Raw genomic sequence first — 16,571 nt, forward strand, 5'->3', positions numbered from 1 at the left:
GCGCGGAGGGGCGCGGCTGCGACAGCCAGGCGGCGGCCGCGCGCGCGTCGGACTGGGCCTGCCGGTCGCCGGGGGATGCGCCGCCGCCGCCGCCGCCGCCGCCGCTGGCGACGCCGCTGTCCTCGGCTGAGCCGCCAGAGGGGGCGTGGTCAAGCTCTTCGTCCTCAGGGACCGCCCGCACCGGCGTCGCGAGCGGCGCCAGCCCCAGCCGCGCCGCCGCCGCGTGAAACGGCGACGCCGCGCCGCCCTGCTGCGAGAGCGCCGCCGCCACCTCCGCGCTGGCGCGGCGCGAGCGGCGCGCGGCCGCCGCCGCGAGCTGCGCCTGAGCCGCCGCGACCGCGGCGGCCTGCTGCTGCTGCTGCTGCTGTGCCGCAAGCCACCGCTCCTCCGCCTGCAGCTTCGCCAACAGCCGCTGCTGCACGGGGCCCAGGCACTTGGCGGCGGCCCCGCCCCCGCCCGGCGCGAGCGTCGCCAGCTCAGCGCGCGTCGCCTGCAGCAGGGCCGCTATCTTGTGGCTGTCGATCGCGCCGGCCGACCGCCAGTACCCCGGCGCCGCGCCCGCGTCCTGCAGCGGCGCGTCCGCGGCGGGCGCGCCGGGACTGCCGCCGGCGCCGCCGTCGTCGTCGCCGCTGGTGCGGGAGCGCGAGCGGCGGGAGCCGTTCTTGCGACCGAGGCTGCGCGTGCGGGCGCCCTGCTGGAGCTGCGCCGAAAGGGCGGCCTCTGCGGCGGCGATGGCTGCGTCGACGGGGCCGGGGGCGGCGGCGCCCGCGGTGCTGGCGAGGCTGGCGCGGCTGTGACGGCTGCGCGGCGCCCACTGGTCTCCTGCATGCAGCCTGGTGGGGTGGGCGGGCCGGGGCGTAGTGGGTGGTCGGGTGGATGAGTGGTCGGGGCTGAGGAGTGACGGGGCTTGCCACGTTGTTGGACCCGACAAGAGTGGGTGGCTGATGCGCGCTACACACTTGAGTGGTCGGGCTGCGGGATGGGACGCAGCCCAGTCGCGCTTGTCGATGCGCACCACCTTTCCCGCGGCGGCGCTACTGCTGTCTCCCTGAGCCCCTCCTCCCCCCGGCCGCCAAAGCCCCGCGCAAGCAATGGCTCCCTCCATCTGAAGGCCCACCTGTCAAACACGGTGCCGCTCGCCACCTCAGACCCAGCCGCCGACGGCTTTGGCCGCCCCGCCCTGCTGTGCCCGCTCGCCGCCGCCGGCAGCCCAGCAGCCGCCGCGGCGCCCGACCGCGCGACAACCGACAGCAGCTGCTGCCGCAGCGCCGCCATCGCCGGCGAATCGTGGAGCGCGCTCGCGCCCGCCAACGACCCCGCCAAACTCGCCGCCCTGCTGCCGCGCGCCCCGCGCCGCGTGCCGGCCCCCGGCGGCGCCGCGGTCGCCCCCGGGCGGAGGGGCGCGCCGCCGCCGCTGTTGGCGTGGCTGGGGGGCGCCGACAGGCTGGACAGCTCGGCCTCGAGCTGGGCCTCGCGCTCCTGCAGCAGCGCCAGCTTCGCGTCCATCGCTGACATCAGCGTGTCCCTCGCATCGGGCCACAGGGGCAGCTCAAAATCCTCCTCCCCGCCACTCCCGCTGCCTGCCGTCGCGCCGCCGCCGCCCGCCGCGGCGTCTGCGGCGTCTGCGGCGGCGGCGGGGCCGGCGGCGGGGCCGGCGCCGGCGAGCGCCTCAAAGGCTGCCACCATTGAGGCGACCGACGAGTCATGGGGCAGCGCCGCCGCTGCGCTGCCGCCGCCGCCGCCGCGTGCAGCGGCGGGGGCGGGGCGCTTTGGCGACGCCGGCTGGCTGCGGGGGGCCGCGGCGGCGGCAGCGGCAGCACTGGCAGCAGCCCCGCGCCGCTCCTCGTCGGCGGCGTGCTGCAGCTGCCGCTGCAGCAGCAGCGCCTCCATCAACTGCAGCTGCTGCTGCAGCGTCTGCGGCTGGCCCTGCAGCCCCCCTGTGGCACAGCCCGGCGCGCCCTCCGCTGTCCCGGCGCCCGCCGCCCTTTGCTGCGCGCCTTTGCTCGCCGCGGCCGGCTTCTGCTGCTGCGGTTGGCCCGGGTTGAAGCGCTTGCGCAGCTCCGCCTGCCGCCTCAGCAGCTCCTGCATGTGCTCCTGGACCATCCGCTGCTGCTCCTTGCGGGTGGCCGCCGCCAGCAACGGGGCCGCTATGCAGGCCGGCAGCTTCTTGGGCGAGCGCCCGGGGGTCCCCACCGCCGCCGCTGCTGCCGGCTCCCGGCCTGCGCCCGCACCCTTGGCCGCACCCTGCGAGCGCGGCGGCGCGGCCGCAGCCGGCGCGTCGGCGGCTGCAGCCTCCCCTTCTCGCTCGCCCTCAGGGGCGCGAGAGGGGCGGCCTCCGCCGCCGCCGCCGCCGCCCTCACGGCCGCCGGCGCCGGCGCGCCTGTCGAGGGCCTCCAGAAAGGCCTCCAGCTTCTGGCTCCTCTCCCTGTCCACGTGCCCCGTGCCGCCCGGCCGCCACGCACGCTTGCCGCCCCCGGCCAACTGCTGCTGCTGCTGCTGCTGCTGCTGCTGCTGCTCCTCACCCACCACGGCCGCGCCGCTGCCAAACCCTCGGCCTTGCTGAGACGAGCTGCTGCTTGCGGCCAGGAGGCTGCGGCGCGACGGCGACGAACTGCTGGGGGCCGAACCGCGGGGGGGCGTGCCGGCGGCGGCCGGCGAACCGCTGCTGGGGGCCGGCGGCAGCACGGCTGCCCGCCGGCTGGCAACGCGCCTCTCCTGCTGCTCCTTCTCCCGCGCGCGCCGCTGCTGCTCCGGCGTCAGCGGCGGGTCCCGCCGCGGCGTCCGCCCGGCGCTGCTGCTGCGGTGCGCGCCGCGGCCCGGCCCGGCCTGGGGCGCGGCAGGGGCGCCGCGACCGCCGGGGGTCGCCGGGGCGCTGCTGCAGCTGCCAGCAGCGGCGGCGGGGCCCACCCCGGCGCCCATCAGCGCCCCGAGGTTGAGCCTTGAGGCAAACGCCGGCATCGCCGGCGCGTCCGCAAACGCGCCCCCGCCGCCCCCGCCGCCGCCAGCGCCGCCTCTCAGCAGAGCCCCGAGGTCGAGCCGCGTCGCCACCGCTGGCGCAGCAGATGACGGGGCCACTCCAGGCGAGGGCGTGCCCGCCATCAGGGCTGCGAGGTTGAGGTGCGTAGAGAGTGCACCCTGCTTGGTCGTTGACCCGTCCTCGCCCCCCGCTGCTCCCGCAGGTCGCACGCCGAGGCCGGTCGCAGCTGCCGCGGCGGCCGCTGCGGTGGCGGCGCTGGGAGTCAGCTTGACTTTCGACGCGGGGGAGACGGCGCCGCAGTGCACGCACTCGTGCCACTCCGCCGCGTCGACGTGAGACGTCGTGTGCTGCAGCGGCTGCGGGCGCGGCTTGCGCTCCTGCTGCTGCTGCTGCTGCTGCTGCTGCTGCTGCTGCTGCTGCTGCTGCTGCTGCGTGTCCCCTCGCACCTGCTGCAGCAGGGCCGCCAGGCTGACAGACGCTGTGCTGGCACCTGCCGCGGGGCGCGGCTCTGCACCACCTCCATTTAGGCTGGCCGCGCCGCCAAACCCGCTGCCTCTGAAGGAGCGCGACAGCCCCCGCGCCTGCTGCGGGGATCCGCCGCCGCTGCCGCTGCCGCCGCCGCCGCCGCTGCCGCCGCCCGATTGGCTGGCCAGCAGCAGCCGCTCGTAAACGGACGCTGCAGATGAGCGCCTTTGCTGCTGCTGCTGCTGAGGCTGAGTCTCTCTCTCCGCATGACGCGCTCCCAGCTGAGCAAAAGCGGGCACCTCTCTCCCATTGCTGCTTTGCCCCCTCTCGGCCGTCCCCCGCCGGCTCGCACTCTCTACCTCGGCCGGCCCCGACCCCTCGCGCCGCGCCTGCTCCTCCTCGGCAGCCCCCGCCTTCCCCGCGTCCACAGGCCCCGCCGCGGCGCCGCCGCTGCTGCCGCACGCGCTGGAGCGGCGGCGTTGACCGGCCAGCGCCGCGTTGACCAGCCGCAGGTGAGTCAAGATCTCGTCCTTTGTCTCCACCGTGCTGCGCCGCCGCCCGAGCTTGAAGTCCCGGTCGTTGTCGCCCTCGCCGCTCGCGCGCCGCCCGCCCTGCTGCTCGCGCTCCGCGCCGCCGGGCCGACGCGCGGCCGCGCGCGCGGCCCCGCTGCTGCTGCTGCGGCGGCGGGCGGGGCTGGCGTTTTTGCGCGGGTAGGGGTTGCCCTTTGAGAGCAGCTCGCAGAGCTCAGCCAGGACCTCCTTCACAGGCAGGTCCGCCGCCGACGGCGGCATGCGCAGGCGGTCGCCGCACTCCGCCGCCGCCGCGCCCGCGCTCGAGAGTGACGTCGAGAGCGACCCGCCGCCCTGCGACGGCGGCGCCAGCTGCGCGTCGCCGTCGTCGTCGCCGCAGGCGGCTGCGCCGGGGCCCTCTCCGGGGTCGCCGGCCTCGGCAGGAGCAGCCGGCCGCCTCGGGGATGCGCCGCCGCCGCAGCGGCCGCGGGGCTGGAGGACGACCAGCGCTGCGCCGTCCGCCGCGTCCCAGTCCGCGGCGGCCTGGCCGGCCTCTGCTGTCGCGGCCTCAAACGGCGACCGCATCGGCGCGGCGTGCGCCGCCGCCGCGAGCCGGCACGAGCCCGCGGCCGGGCACGTCGCCTGCGGCGTCGGGGCGTCACTGGCAGCATCGGTGGCGCCCGCTGCCTCTTTTTCGCTGCCGGCCATGTGTTTAATTTTTAGGTCCCGCCACACAGCTTGCCAGCTGGCGGGGGGCTGCCCCTCCCTGCGCGCCGGCGCCGCGTCCGCTTCGTCGTCCCCCTCCTCGCCGCCGCCGTCGCCGTCGCCGCCGCCGCCGCCTCCGTTGCTGCCGTCGCCGCCGCCGGAGCAGGAGGGGAAGTGGGCCTTGATGAGGCCGCCGCCGGCGCTGCTCGCGCCGCCGCCGCTGGAGCGGCCCCACTCGTCTTCAAGGCTCGTGCCATCCTCCGCTTTCGGCGGCGCCTGGCGCTCCCCAAAGTGGCCCGCGGCAGGTCCCGTGTGGAGCGCGATCATGTCGGCCCCTGTACTGTGACCGTTGGCCTGCGTGAGACAAACGCGTGGGTGTTGAGGAAGCAGATAAGTAACGGCAACCAGCAAACTGAGTTTGCGCTTCGCGAGGCTCAGGGGCCGATTGCAGCGACTGGCGGCGGAGCCGCTGCCAACTTCACACACCACTGCCGACCATCCTTCTGCATCACATGCCTGCTCGCTTTGTCTGTTCGCGCCGCATCTCGCACCTTGCAATCACCGGGGGTCTCCCCCGTGCCTGGGGTTGCGCCACTGACCAACTCAGGTGCGCCCACCTTCTGCTGGGACGCCTGCGCATTTGGTGCGCGTGGCAGGTTGCGCGTGGCGCTGCTCGGCATTTGCCCTCGTGGCCAAGTGGAGGCGTTCGCTACGTGTTCGTGCCGTCGTGTGCGCAAGCACCAGCAGCAGCAGCAGCAGCAGCAGCAGCAGCAGCAGCAGCAGCAGCAGCAGCAGCAGCAGCTGTAGCGGCGCGTTGCGCGGCTGCGGAGTGTACGCGTTTGTGTTGCAAAAGGAAGCGCACCGTGATATCATTTATATCGAGTACCAACTCTGCCACAGCACCCGTGCTTGCGTTCGTGCCTTGGACCAGGCTGGGGCATCCCAGCAAGTCGCCTGTGGGCACGCTCGTCTCCTGGTCGTCGCTCATGTCACTTCAACAATTTCTCAATAATCACTACAGCTGTGCTGCAATTGAAGGGACCAGCGATGTGTTCGCTCCTCTAGCTGCTCACTCGCCCATGCCTACGTGCCCTGTCGCGGAGCTGAGAAGCCGCACACACATGTCGAGCCTAATTGACGACAGCATCTACTTGATCCTCTATAAGTGGCACGCCTCCTGCAAGAAATGGTCAAGTGTAAAACTGCCGGACAAACCGCTGTTGCTACATCAAAGCAATACGGTATGAAATTATGTAGGTGGCACACCTGCATGAACCTCACGAAGGCAGTTTTTTTTTCAGGTCACCCTGATTACCCCTTCGTGTGGCCAACCAGCAGTGACTGCTGCGTTCTGTACATCTCACCAGGCCCCTTTCTCAAAGCGTGCTTAAAAGCGGGTGAAACGCGATAGCTGCTCGCCGTGTGACCCTCAATCAAAATTTACACATATATGGGGAACGTCCAGGCAAGAACATGCAGGCGGGCGACCGAGAAGGACGCGGCCTACAACCTGCGCCAGGGTGACCTTAGGGGCTGCCTGACCTGTAGGTGCTGCTACAGCATGAGGGGATGTTATAGATGTTTGATTGCTTCACTCTGCTCACGTTCAGGGGAAAGGGTGCCGTGCATCGTGGGCTTTGGCTCTCGAAAATAAAGGCACCTGTGTACCTATGGCACCTTCATCTACACGTTTTTGGTAATGGTGAGATTGTTTCGGCCGTCCGTTCGGCTTGATTAGGCCTCCCTGAATTGATTTAGAGTAAGCTTGTAGCGCTTGTGAGGTGGTGCAGATTTGTGATGTGACATCACCTATCTCGACCAAGCCTCGGTACGCAGCACCCTCAATATCTAAAATGGGTGCGCAAACCCGTGCGTCCACATTTGGATCTTGCACGGCAACAGAGGCCATTCTAGTGTTGCACAGTGTGTGTGCCTGCCCAGCCCCCATGATCCTGAGGTGCACGCCTTCACGACAAGCCAGATGCAGGTTTGTTGCAACAAATTGCATTTACAGAGCTGATGCACATGCAGAAAGCACATTTGATGTGCAACAGACCAAGGCACAGGGGGCACGAGCAGCTGTGCATGCGCATGCAGCGCCTAGCAACATGGCAAGCGCGGGGCAAGTGCTTGCTGGAGAATGCTACAAAGCCAGGCAATTCTACCAAGTGATGTGAACAGTGATACAAAGTATGGCGCATGACTAATGCTGCGGATCCTGCTGCTGCTCCTGCTGCTGCTGCTGCTGCTGCTGCTGCTGCTGTGGCTGCTGCTGCTGCGGATCCTGCTGCCCCTGCTGCGGTTGCTGCTCCTGCGACGGTTGCTGTTCCTGCTGCGATTGCTGCTCCTGCTGCGGTTGCTGCTCCTGCTGCGGTTGTTGCTCCTGCTGCAGTTGCTGCTCCTGCTGCAGTTGCTGCTGCTGTTGCTGCTGCGGCTGTTTGAGTCGTTCAGATGCCGCCTTGGCTTGTGGTGGCTGCCCTCCAATGCTGGGCCTCTCCACTGCTGGCGTGGGCGCTGCGCGTCTGCCTGCAACGCCAGCCTCGCCGCCCCCTCCCACTGGCGTCCGCGCCAGCGCCGCCTGCCCGCCAGCATCTGCGCGCTTCCCCTGCCCGCCGTCCTCCCCCACCATGTCGCTGCCACCACCCTCCCCCGCGGCCTCGCCCGCCTCTGCGGAAGCTGCAGATGGTGCGGGGCTGCTCAGCACCACAACCTTGGACTTGTCAAAGTCCCCATAGACATCCTCAAGGTAATCATCCAGCGCCTCCTCATTAATCTCGGGCTCAGCATCAAACGCCGCCGCCGCATCGCCACCCTGCCGCGCTCCTCCGCCTTTGCCAGCGCCGACCTTGCCGGCGGCGCCCGAAGCCGCGGTCGCAGGGCGGGACGAAGCCGCGGGGGCGGAGGCGGGGGGGCTGCCGCCGCCGCTGAGGGCCGAGTCGTAGGCAGCGGGGACAACAAAAACGCGGGCGCCATTTGCATTGTATGTGGGGACGATGCCGTTGTATACTAGTGGCGGGAGGACGTCCTGCAACGTTGTGTTGGCGGTGGAGTATCCCATTTGCCACCAGTATTGGTGATGTGGTGCGTCTAAGGAGGGGGACCGCGGACAGTGGCTGAGATCCAAAGCATTGAGCAATGCATGCATTCAGCCACACAGTATGACCTGGCTTCCCTAACTGATTTGCGGACAACCCTGCACAGCGCTCGCACTCGTGCAAGTTTCTGCGCTGCTTCTCGCAACCACCCTGCCAAGCGCCCCCAAGCAGCAGCTGGAAACCACCATTCGTTCATGGGCCTCACTTCCTTCACATCCGGGCCCCCGCTGCTCTACCCACCTGGCAATGCTCATGCGTCGCCGGCGGCGAGGCCCCATCCGACGCCAGGGGCGCCGTAGGGACCATGTAGCAGTACCGTTCTTCGTGCGCCATCTCGTCGTCACCGGGCGCCAACCCGAGCACGTCCATGTCGGCGCGGTACTCGGCGGCGGACGCGTACCGCAGGCGGCGCGCACGGTCGCCGGCGGCGAGGGAAGGGACGGCCGAGAGCTTCACCGGCAGTGCGTCGCGCAGGCGCTGCAGCGGCGTGCAACGCAGGGGCATGGGTTTGAGGGCCTTGTGAGAGGATGGAAACGGCCCAAACATGTTGAGGGTTGTGCATGTGCCCATGCCTCTGCGGGTCTGCAAAGCTCTGCCGCCACCCGCGGCTATTGTCATTTTGTAGCCAGCCGTGCCTGCGGCTGCCGGCAAGTTAAAGGCCTGAAAAGCACCAGGCGCGCCGCCCACAACACCCCGCTGCTTGCAGGGCCCTCGCCAAGGGCCTCGCTCAGCAGACTGGGCCGCTCCCCGACCAGCCGTGTATATGGCGGCTGCGGCCACGCCGCCTGCCGCAAGCTTTGCTGTCCAACCCCCCCTCCCGGCCACCTGCATGACCACTCGCGAGTAATGCGGCTCCATCAGCCACGCCAGGTCAGCCTCGAGCCAATCCACGCTGCTGCTGCGTCTCCGCTGCCCGCCCTGCCGGCCCCCACGCCCGGCCGCCGCCGGGCCCGGCGCCGCCGCCGCGTCACCCGCGCCCGCAGCGCCGCCGCCGCCGATTTCGTGCGAGGCGAGACCGGTCATGGTGCTGTTAGAGCCTGGGGCAAGCGCCGCGTCCCACGCGGTCGACAGGTCGCCGTCCCAATAATCATCTTCGGACTCGCCGCCGCCACCACCACCGCCCCTGCCTCCACCACTGCCACTGCTGCCGCCACCCTCGCCGGAGCCGCTGCCGCCCGTGGTCGCGGCAGCGGCGCCACCGTGAGCGTCGGCGTCGGTGCCGGCGGCGCTCAGCACCCGCGGGAGGTCTGGGACGATGCACTGGCGGCCCCTGCGCACCGCCGCCGACCGCAGGAATTCTAGCCACCCGGCGGCCCCGTCCCCGCCGCCCGCCGCTCTCCCGCCCTTTGCGGCCCCGGATGCGGCGCGCCACGCGACAAGCAGCTGCCGCCCGGCTTCCATGCCCACCATCCAGCCGCGCGCGTGGCCGTCGACGCGGTCGCTGCGAAGCAGCAGGTCGGGGTCGGCCGGGCGCCGCGCCGCGCCGCGCGCGCCGCCGGCGAGGCCGCTGGCGCCCGCGACGCACCAGAGTGTCGGGTCGCTCGTGAGCAGCCACTGCGCCCCGGCGAAGTACCCGAGGGCGTCCGGCGCCAGCCGCGCGCCGTCGGGCAGCAGCAGGACGGCCGGGTATGAGAAGCACTCCAGGAAGAGCCGCAGCAGGAACAGCATGTGCGAGGGGCGCGCGGGGTCGGCGCCGCCGTCCGGGTCGGGGGCGGAGCCATTGCGGGCGTGGTGCACCATCCTGACCACGCCCATCGTCTCCACTGCGTAGTGCATGGCCACTTTCTTGACGTCGGGGTCGAGGCCGTCCTGCGGGGCCGGCGTTGGGGGCGTTGGAGGGGGGCGCGGGGCGCATCAAGATGATGGCGCGGCTGGCCAGGGGAGGTCTACGCAGGCGCGAGCGGTGGCGGCTTCTAGAGTGTTCAGCTGCAGCTGCTGCAGCGGGTGGCTAGATCCTTCCACGCCCCAAGCCATTGGGAGCTTCTGGGAAAGGCCCCCACCCCCCACCCTCAAGCTGAGAGCAGCTGGCCCACATCCCTCTTTTGTCCAAGAGCACCTGCCAGCAAACATTCATCAACCCAAAACTCGCCAGCACCGGATGCGATCCAGCCGCGGCCACCCACCACTGCCACATAGATGTGAAACAGGCCCCGCACGTCCTCCCCAGTGTGGCCCCACCGCCTCAGCAGCCCCTGCATCGTCCGCTCCAGCCGCGCCGCCGAGCCCGCGCCCGCCACGACGACGGCCGCCGCCTGCGTGCCGCGCAGGTCTGGGGCGCCCGCGGGGCAGGCTGCGGACTCGGCGCCGCTGATCGGGCCAAATAAGATGCTGCCGGCGTTGGAGCCGTACAGGCCCTGCGCGTTGCAGTGGTCAACGCAGTCACAAGGGCGCATCACGAGGTGGTTTGCTGCGCCGGCTAGGGCGCGGTGCTTGCACAAGTGACGAGGTATTGGCCAAGCAAACGTGCGCGGGAGATTTCTGCCAACACCTGCGCAAAGGCGCCTTTTGACCGTCGTGGCCGGCGCTGCGTGCGGCCAAACAGCTGACGAGCCCCGTAAGTGTGCACGAGACACCCCCTGTCCCGCCGCCCACCTGGTACTTCTCAGCAGAGTCCATCGAGACCCGCATCTCCGCGCCCGCGCCCTCCGCCGCCCCCCGCTGCAGCAGCTGCTCCATCTCGGCCGCCTTGGCGCGCCCCACCACCGCCGCCACCCGCTCCGGCCGCAGCTCTATGTCGCGCTCGCTGTCAGCCAGCGCCGCGCCCGCCATGGCCACTGCGTCCGCGCCCGCCGCAGCGAGCAGGCCCACTGCCCCCGCTGCGCCGCCGTGGCTCGGCAAGGCCGCGGCCGCGGCTGCGCCGCCCGCCGCTCCGCCCCCAGTGGTGCTGTGGGCACCCCAGCTGTTGGATAGAGCGCCAAACACCCGTGAGAGCGCGGCGCCGCTGGTTACGGCTGCGTTCGCGTCGCCTGGCCCGGGAGCGATGGTGGCGCCGCCGCTCACCACAGCAGACACCGCAGGCGCGACCGCGGCGTGCGCTGCCGCAGCAAGGTGACCGTCGCGAGCCGCCCAGCCCTCCGCAGGGTGCATCATGTCTGGGTGCGCGGCGTGGCCGCTCTCAAGGTTGCTGATGGTGCGGTGGGTGCCCACCCAGGTGGTCGCCACGAGCAGCATCTGGCGGCGTGAGACGAGATGCCATGACGCTCGGGCGGTGGGGTCGGTTGGGGGTTGAGTGACGCAAAACACCGGGCTACGCTTTTGGCCTGCAGGGCGTTGCCTGGGCAACACATCACTCACCACGCAGACCCCAAACACCAGGGGCATCCAGGATTCCACGCCCCGCCGTGTGTGGTTGGGCGCATTGTAGCGGCGGTGCAGCAGCAGCAGCGGACGTGCAGTGCCATCGCCATTGATCTGGGGCATGGCCCTCGCGAGCGTTGTCAATGTTCAAATGCTGCGATTGTTCAAAAGCTGCGTTGATCACTGCTTGCCCTTGCGACGTGCTCGCAACAACGTACACGCTGGCTGCGACAGAGAGCAATGCAGCACGTTGATGAGACTTTGATCCTGCTATGATACGGTAGTGAAGCCTCATATCATCAGTTCATATGATTGGGCCTGTTCTGGACGATGAGACGACAAGATCTCCAGGCCAATTCTTTCATTCCTTTCATCCTTGTGTTGCCCAGTCTGGTCTGGCCACGACAGAACGGGCACGGCCACGTCACGTGGTATACCGTACAATCATTGGCACACCTCCAATATGAGGTATCATACTAAGCCAAGGCTCATGGTCTAGTACTTGGCTTGGCATGTGAAGCCTCCCAGCATCAGACTGTGACAGTCGCCTGCGGTGACGCCCAATGGAGCAACCTTGCAATACCGTAGCGTTGCCCTCCCGCCCGCACAAGCAGGCAACTCCTTGCATCCGCTCCTTTGGTTTGGATAAGTAGCTTGCTTTGTGGAGCCCCAGAAAATCCGTATGTAGTTGTGGACACCATTAAGGAATGTTGCATGGATCATTTGTCAGGGTCGCTTTCTGCACAATAAAAGCAAGTTGGGCCCTGGTCGCCACAAACCATCTGAGATGCGGAGCCACCCGGCGTGTACTCTGCTATCAAGCCTCCCAGCATGTGCTTTTGCGCTAGCACATGACGGGGCACCACGGTAGATGGCCCAACCATTGGTATACACAGCACGGTGCTGGCGGATTGCCTGCTCTGCACCACCCTGCCAGAACTGATGCATGCACCCCGGCATGCACAGTACTCTGGTGTCTGTGGTCAGCCAGCACCCATCACCACCCAGCCGTTGGCGCGGCCTGAAGTCTGTTCATCATGAGCTTTGCGCATGTATGCACTCCAGTATGAAGCCTGCAAAACAGATGTCAAAAAGCCTTTGTATGTTTTTAGCAACACATAACGCACTTTCCAGCGCATCCTGGAACGACAACCCGCAGGCCTGTTGGCAGCCAAATTTGCGCGGGTGCCTGCGGATCTGCGAGTCGCTGCTGCGCACCCCGCAGCCACCCTCACTTGCAGTGAACCATTGCACAAAGGAAACAAGGGAGATTAGAGTAAAGGTCCTGGCCATTTCTCCAAACTGTGAAGTACAATAGCAGGCCAAATCACCCACGTCACTCGTACGTGCGCTGCGAGTGACGCGCAGCAATCAGGCACCGAAGGCCGGTTTGGCAGGCTGCACGCCAAAATGAGTATATAAATCAATTGAAATTTGATCAAAAGCAGGCGATAGCTCCCGACCACGCGCCAACCACGCGCTGAGCACGCGCCGTTTCAACATGGCTCTCCGCGTCGCGTTCCTCCTGCTTCTGCCGTCAGTCGCTTTCTCGTACCCGTGGTTGTTTGCTGATGAGTACGCTCCTAAGGTGAGCAAAGCGGCGGCCGCATCGCTTCCAGTCGCCGTCATACCTGGACACGTGCAGCTGCCGTGAGGCTCAGCGTTTGCTTGTGCCCTTGCAATGAATTGCCCCTTTCCATGATCCAGCAGAGGCGCTATCTGCACACCTAAATCTGCCTCGCGCTCATCCTGTCAGGCCCCAAACCCGTGTACAGCCCACCCCACCAAGCCGGACGAGGGGCACTTTGCGGTCAAGGCGGACCCGTGAGTCCGGGAGTGCCAGGGCTTTCTGGCTTTCGCGTTGTGGAGATATTTTTTCTCTTGTGACTTGCTTGTACAGGGCCTGACTAATTTCTGCAGTTGGGCTGTTCAAGGTTGTGCGCGTGCGCGCGCGTGTGTGTGTGTGTGTGTGTGTGTGTGTGTGTGTGTGTGTGTGTGTGTGTGTGTGTGTGTGTGTGTGTGTGTGTGCGTGCGCACATGCGTGCGTGCGCTCACACGAGTGTGCCTGCTCACGCGCGTGTGTGCGCTTTTGGGCGCTTGTGTGCTTGCGCACAGGCGTGTGTACCAACCATCAGTCATGTCAGTTGGCCGCGGATTTCTTGGCTTTTTGCTGGTCGCATGCATGCACTCCTGCATGCAGAAGAAGCCTGGCCTGCTGCATTGTCACCTGCACGGGTTGCCGTGTAACTTCCCTCCTCCATTCCCCTGCCTGATCCACAAGCAAATCCTTGCCTTTGCTGGCGGCTTAGTTTGATATTTTGTCCTCCTCACTCGCCAACTTCGCCCCACTATCAGCACAACTAAGTTCACGGTGACTGATGGCAAGGGGGCTCCTGTCAAGGCGGTCTGCCCTGGCGTCACCTACAATGTGAGGGTCTCCTTCCCTCAGCCTCGTATGCTGCTGGCCTCTGCGACTACTGGTGTTCTGGGTAGCCCCTCTGTGCAGCAGACTGTGCCTGCCAGGGCCCTTGGCGCATGGTGAGAGGGTGGGTGGTTGGCACGCGCGCCGCGCCGCCGCAAGACGCCTTGAGACGACTAGCTTGTTTGCTGGTGGCAACCGACCACAGCTGCCGCTGTCAAGCTCGCGCAACTGTACATGTATGTGCGCGTGCATGCATGTGCATACGCGTGTGCGTCTTCTTGCGATGCACAAGCTTATGTGCACACCGGCACATGTGTACAAGGGTGCTGTGAGGAGGTCAGTGTTTGGGTGCGGGATGCCTATTTGTGAGGGCAGAGCGCATTGACAGCATCAAGCATCACGGCAAGACATAGGAAGTGCTCAGCTGCCCTTGCCGGCCAGTTCCTGACTCATATATCCTCCCGCCCCCGGCCACGCCTGTGCAGCCCCAACCGGTTTGTGTATGGCAGGTCCGCGGGTAACACCCCCTTGCCCACCTTCCCGTTGACCATCAGGCTGCCCTGCAACGCAAAGGGTGGGCATTGTGGGGGAGGGGGGGGGGGCGCACCTTGATTTGAAAGAGCGTGGTGGTGGTCCACCAGCCTTGCGTGTGCTGATTTGTGCACACGCATGGTAGACACAACTTTGGTGCGCTGGAGTAGCTTTCAAAGCGTCACAATGCTATTGGTGCTAGCAAAATATTCCTGCATTAAATTACCTGCATGCTGCACCATGTGACCAGAAGCATGCAAAACACACTGCTGCTCGCCATGCAGGTGTGAGCCTCAAGGTCAGCAGTGCAACGGGCAGCAACGGCGCATTCTTGATCACAGACGTGACCCTCCCGCTGGCATCCAGCTGCCCGAAATGTGAGTTCTCTCCCAAGTTGGTGGGACTGGGATCAAAGCCTGGCACCCTTGCACACCAAACAGCTGGGGAAAGGAGGGGGCATGCTGCACAGCGCTGCAAACTTGCTGCCACTGTATAATGCGCAACGGCGCACCGCTGAGCATAACTTCCTTTTCTCAAACGTTTATTCACCTCCACCGTTACGCAGTAAAACCCTCTTGCTCAATTCCACGCGCATGCAGGCTGAGTATTCAGGTGCTGGGCCTTCACCCAAGCTGCAGCCTGCCGCTGGATGCTCAGCGCTAGCAGTTACAAGCCCCTCCTTCATCAAAGACTGATGTGGACGCTTTACAACGTGGGCTTGGCCCAGCAATTCAACTTTGTGGCAAAACCCCCCGCAGTGTGTTCAGCCGCATTTTTACTTTCAAGTCCATCTACACACGGCTTTGCGCCTAAGCACTGCAACTGTGGTTCTCCCCATGCGCACTTGACCTTAATCCGGGGATTTTTCAATTTATTTTGGCTTTAAGGCAGTGGTAAGTGCGTGTCGCCTCGCGCACTTCGCCAACACAACTGATGCAAGCAAGCTGCAGATAGAGTCATTTCCGCTTGCATCCTGTGTGTGCCACATCCTTTGCTTCGCGTTTGTAAAAACACCCAGACTTAAAGCTTGTGGCCAGGCATCGAAAGTAAGGATTGGCAGACACACAGGTAGCAGGCAGGGCTGCGGCCGCGGAAAACCCCCAGAAACCGCCATCTTCCAAGCCACAACGCGACCCTCACAGGAGGGCCTCAGCCTTGCCGAGCCGCGCCGCAGGCCAGGGCCCGGCCCGTTCGCATGGAACAAAATCCTAGGGGAGCAGAAGGCGGTCAACCGCCGACGGGCGCGGCAGGAGGCCGACGCAGCCTTTACCGCGGTTCTCGCTGCGCAGAGTGTAGTAGACCAGGCCGCTGCAGCGGCGGGGGTGCTGGGCCCTGCAGCAGCTGCAAGCCCCAGGCCAGCGGCGGCGGCGTCGGCGGAACCGACGCTGCGGCGGGCCTCGGGCGCCGCGGCGGCGGCGCCTGGCCGGGGGGTTGAGGAGCCGCCCGCGGCGCTTGGGTGGTTGGCCGTTGTAGGGGATGGTGCAGCGGAGGGTCCGTGCCTGCCCCCAATCGAGCCGCAGGGGCCGCCCGTGCTGGACAGTGCGGACGTCCACCTCTCGTCATGCCGCTGTGGGCCCTGCCAGACTGCACAGCGCTTCCAGCAGGCGGCGTCTCTGGCGGCGGCGCTCACAGCCCCCCCGGGCGCGGTGGCGCCGGCGCCGGGCCTGGGGCCGTCCACAAGAGCCGCAGCGCCGGCGCTGGCTGGGCCGGGGGTCGCAGACAGCGCAGAGGCGGCGCCCCCGGCGGAGGCCCTGGAGGCGCCCGCTGCGCGAGTGGGCGGAGCGGGCGGCGTGGAGCCTGCCCCAGTGCGCCCCTCATTCAGCACCATTATGGCCGGCCTGGCCGATAGGGACTCCGCCGGCCACGGGCGGGCCCGCAGCTCGGGCGGCGGCGCCGCCCTAACTGGCGGCGTCAGCGTGACACCGCCAGCGGCCAAGCGGCCCCACGTCACAGGCCTCGCCTGCCCGCCGCCGCGGGTCCCATCGTCCCCTTCACCGACGCCACGGCGTGCGCCTCACGGCGCGTCCCCGCGCCGGTCGCCCCGCGCCCGCTTCCCCGCGCCCTCGGATGAGGAGCGGTACACGGCTGCGGGGGCCGCGGAGCGCTGGTGGACCTTGGGCCGCGCGCGCTAGGGCTGCAAGCCCCACGTCGATAGGTTGATCACATGTCAATCGCGCGGCTGAGCTTGTCTCGTTTGCGCATGCCTCGTAGCCTTCCGGGCACGCCGTTTCCGGCGGGTTTGGTGTTGTCGTGCATGGGTTGCCCTCCTCGGCTCGGCCGGCTGTCGAGGCAGAGGGGGGGTTGCGGCTACCGTGCTCGTGTCCCTGCCATCACCGTGCGTGGTCAGTGCTCGCTCTCACTTGGCATCGCGCGGTGTTCAGCGCCCAGTGTACGGTCCCCCGGCGGGGCCGGGCTTTTTTTTTTCATGTGAAGTTGCTGCATACATGCATCCATACATACATACATACATGCATACATGCATCCATACATACATACATACATACATACATACATACATACATACATACATACATACATACATACATACATACATACATACATACATACAT

At 67.2% G+C, this 16,571-nt stretch overlaps 1 protein-coding gene across 1 annotated transcript; it reads right to left on the bottom strand.

Annotated features, from left to right (window-relative positions):
* Nucleotides 1–149: 149 nt before the first annotated feature.
* Nucleotides 150–10,922, bottom strand: MNEG_6755 (hypothetical protein; the record flags this gene model as incomplete). Its single annotated transcript, XM_014044771.1, has 10 exons — nucleotides 150–156; nucleotides 231–833; nucleotides 1,118–5,010; nucleotides 5,274–5,288; nucleotides 5,398–5,478; nucleotides 7,283–7,681; nucleotides 7,992–8,228; nucleotides 8,577–9,560; nucleotides 9,875–10,105; nucleotides 10,344–10,922. The coding sequence occupies 10 exons, from the start codon at nucleotides 10,920–10,922 to the stop codon at nucleotides 150–152; spliced, it is 7,029 nt and encodes a 2,342-aa protein (XP_013900225.1).
* Nucleotides 10,923–16,571: the final 5,649 nt, after the last annotated feature.

Source organism: Monoraphidium neglectum, assembly GCF_000611645.1.
Source record: "Monoraphidium neglectum strain SAG 48.87 unplaced genomic scaffold scaffold01130, whole genome shotgun sequence".
In the NCBI taxonomy this organism is placed as follows: domain Eukaryota; kingdom Viridiplantae; phylum Chlorophyta; class Chlorophyceae; order Sphaeropleales; family Selenastraceae; genus Monoraphidium; species Monoraphidium neglectum.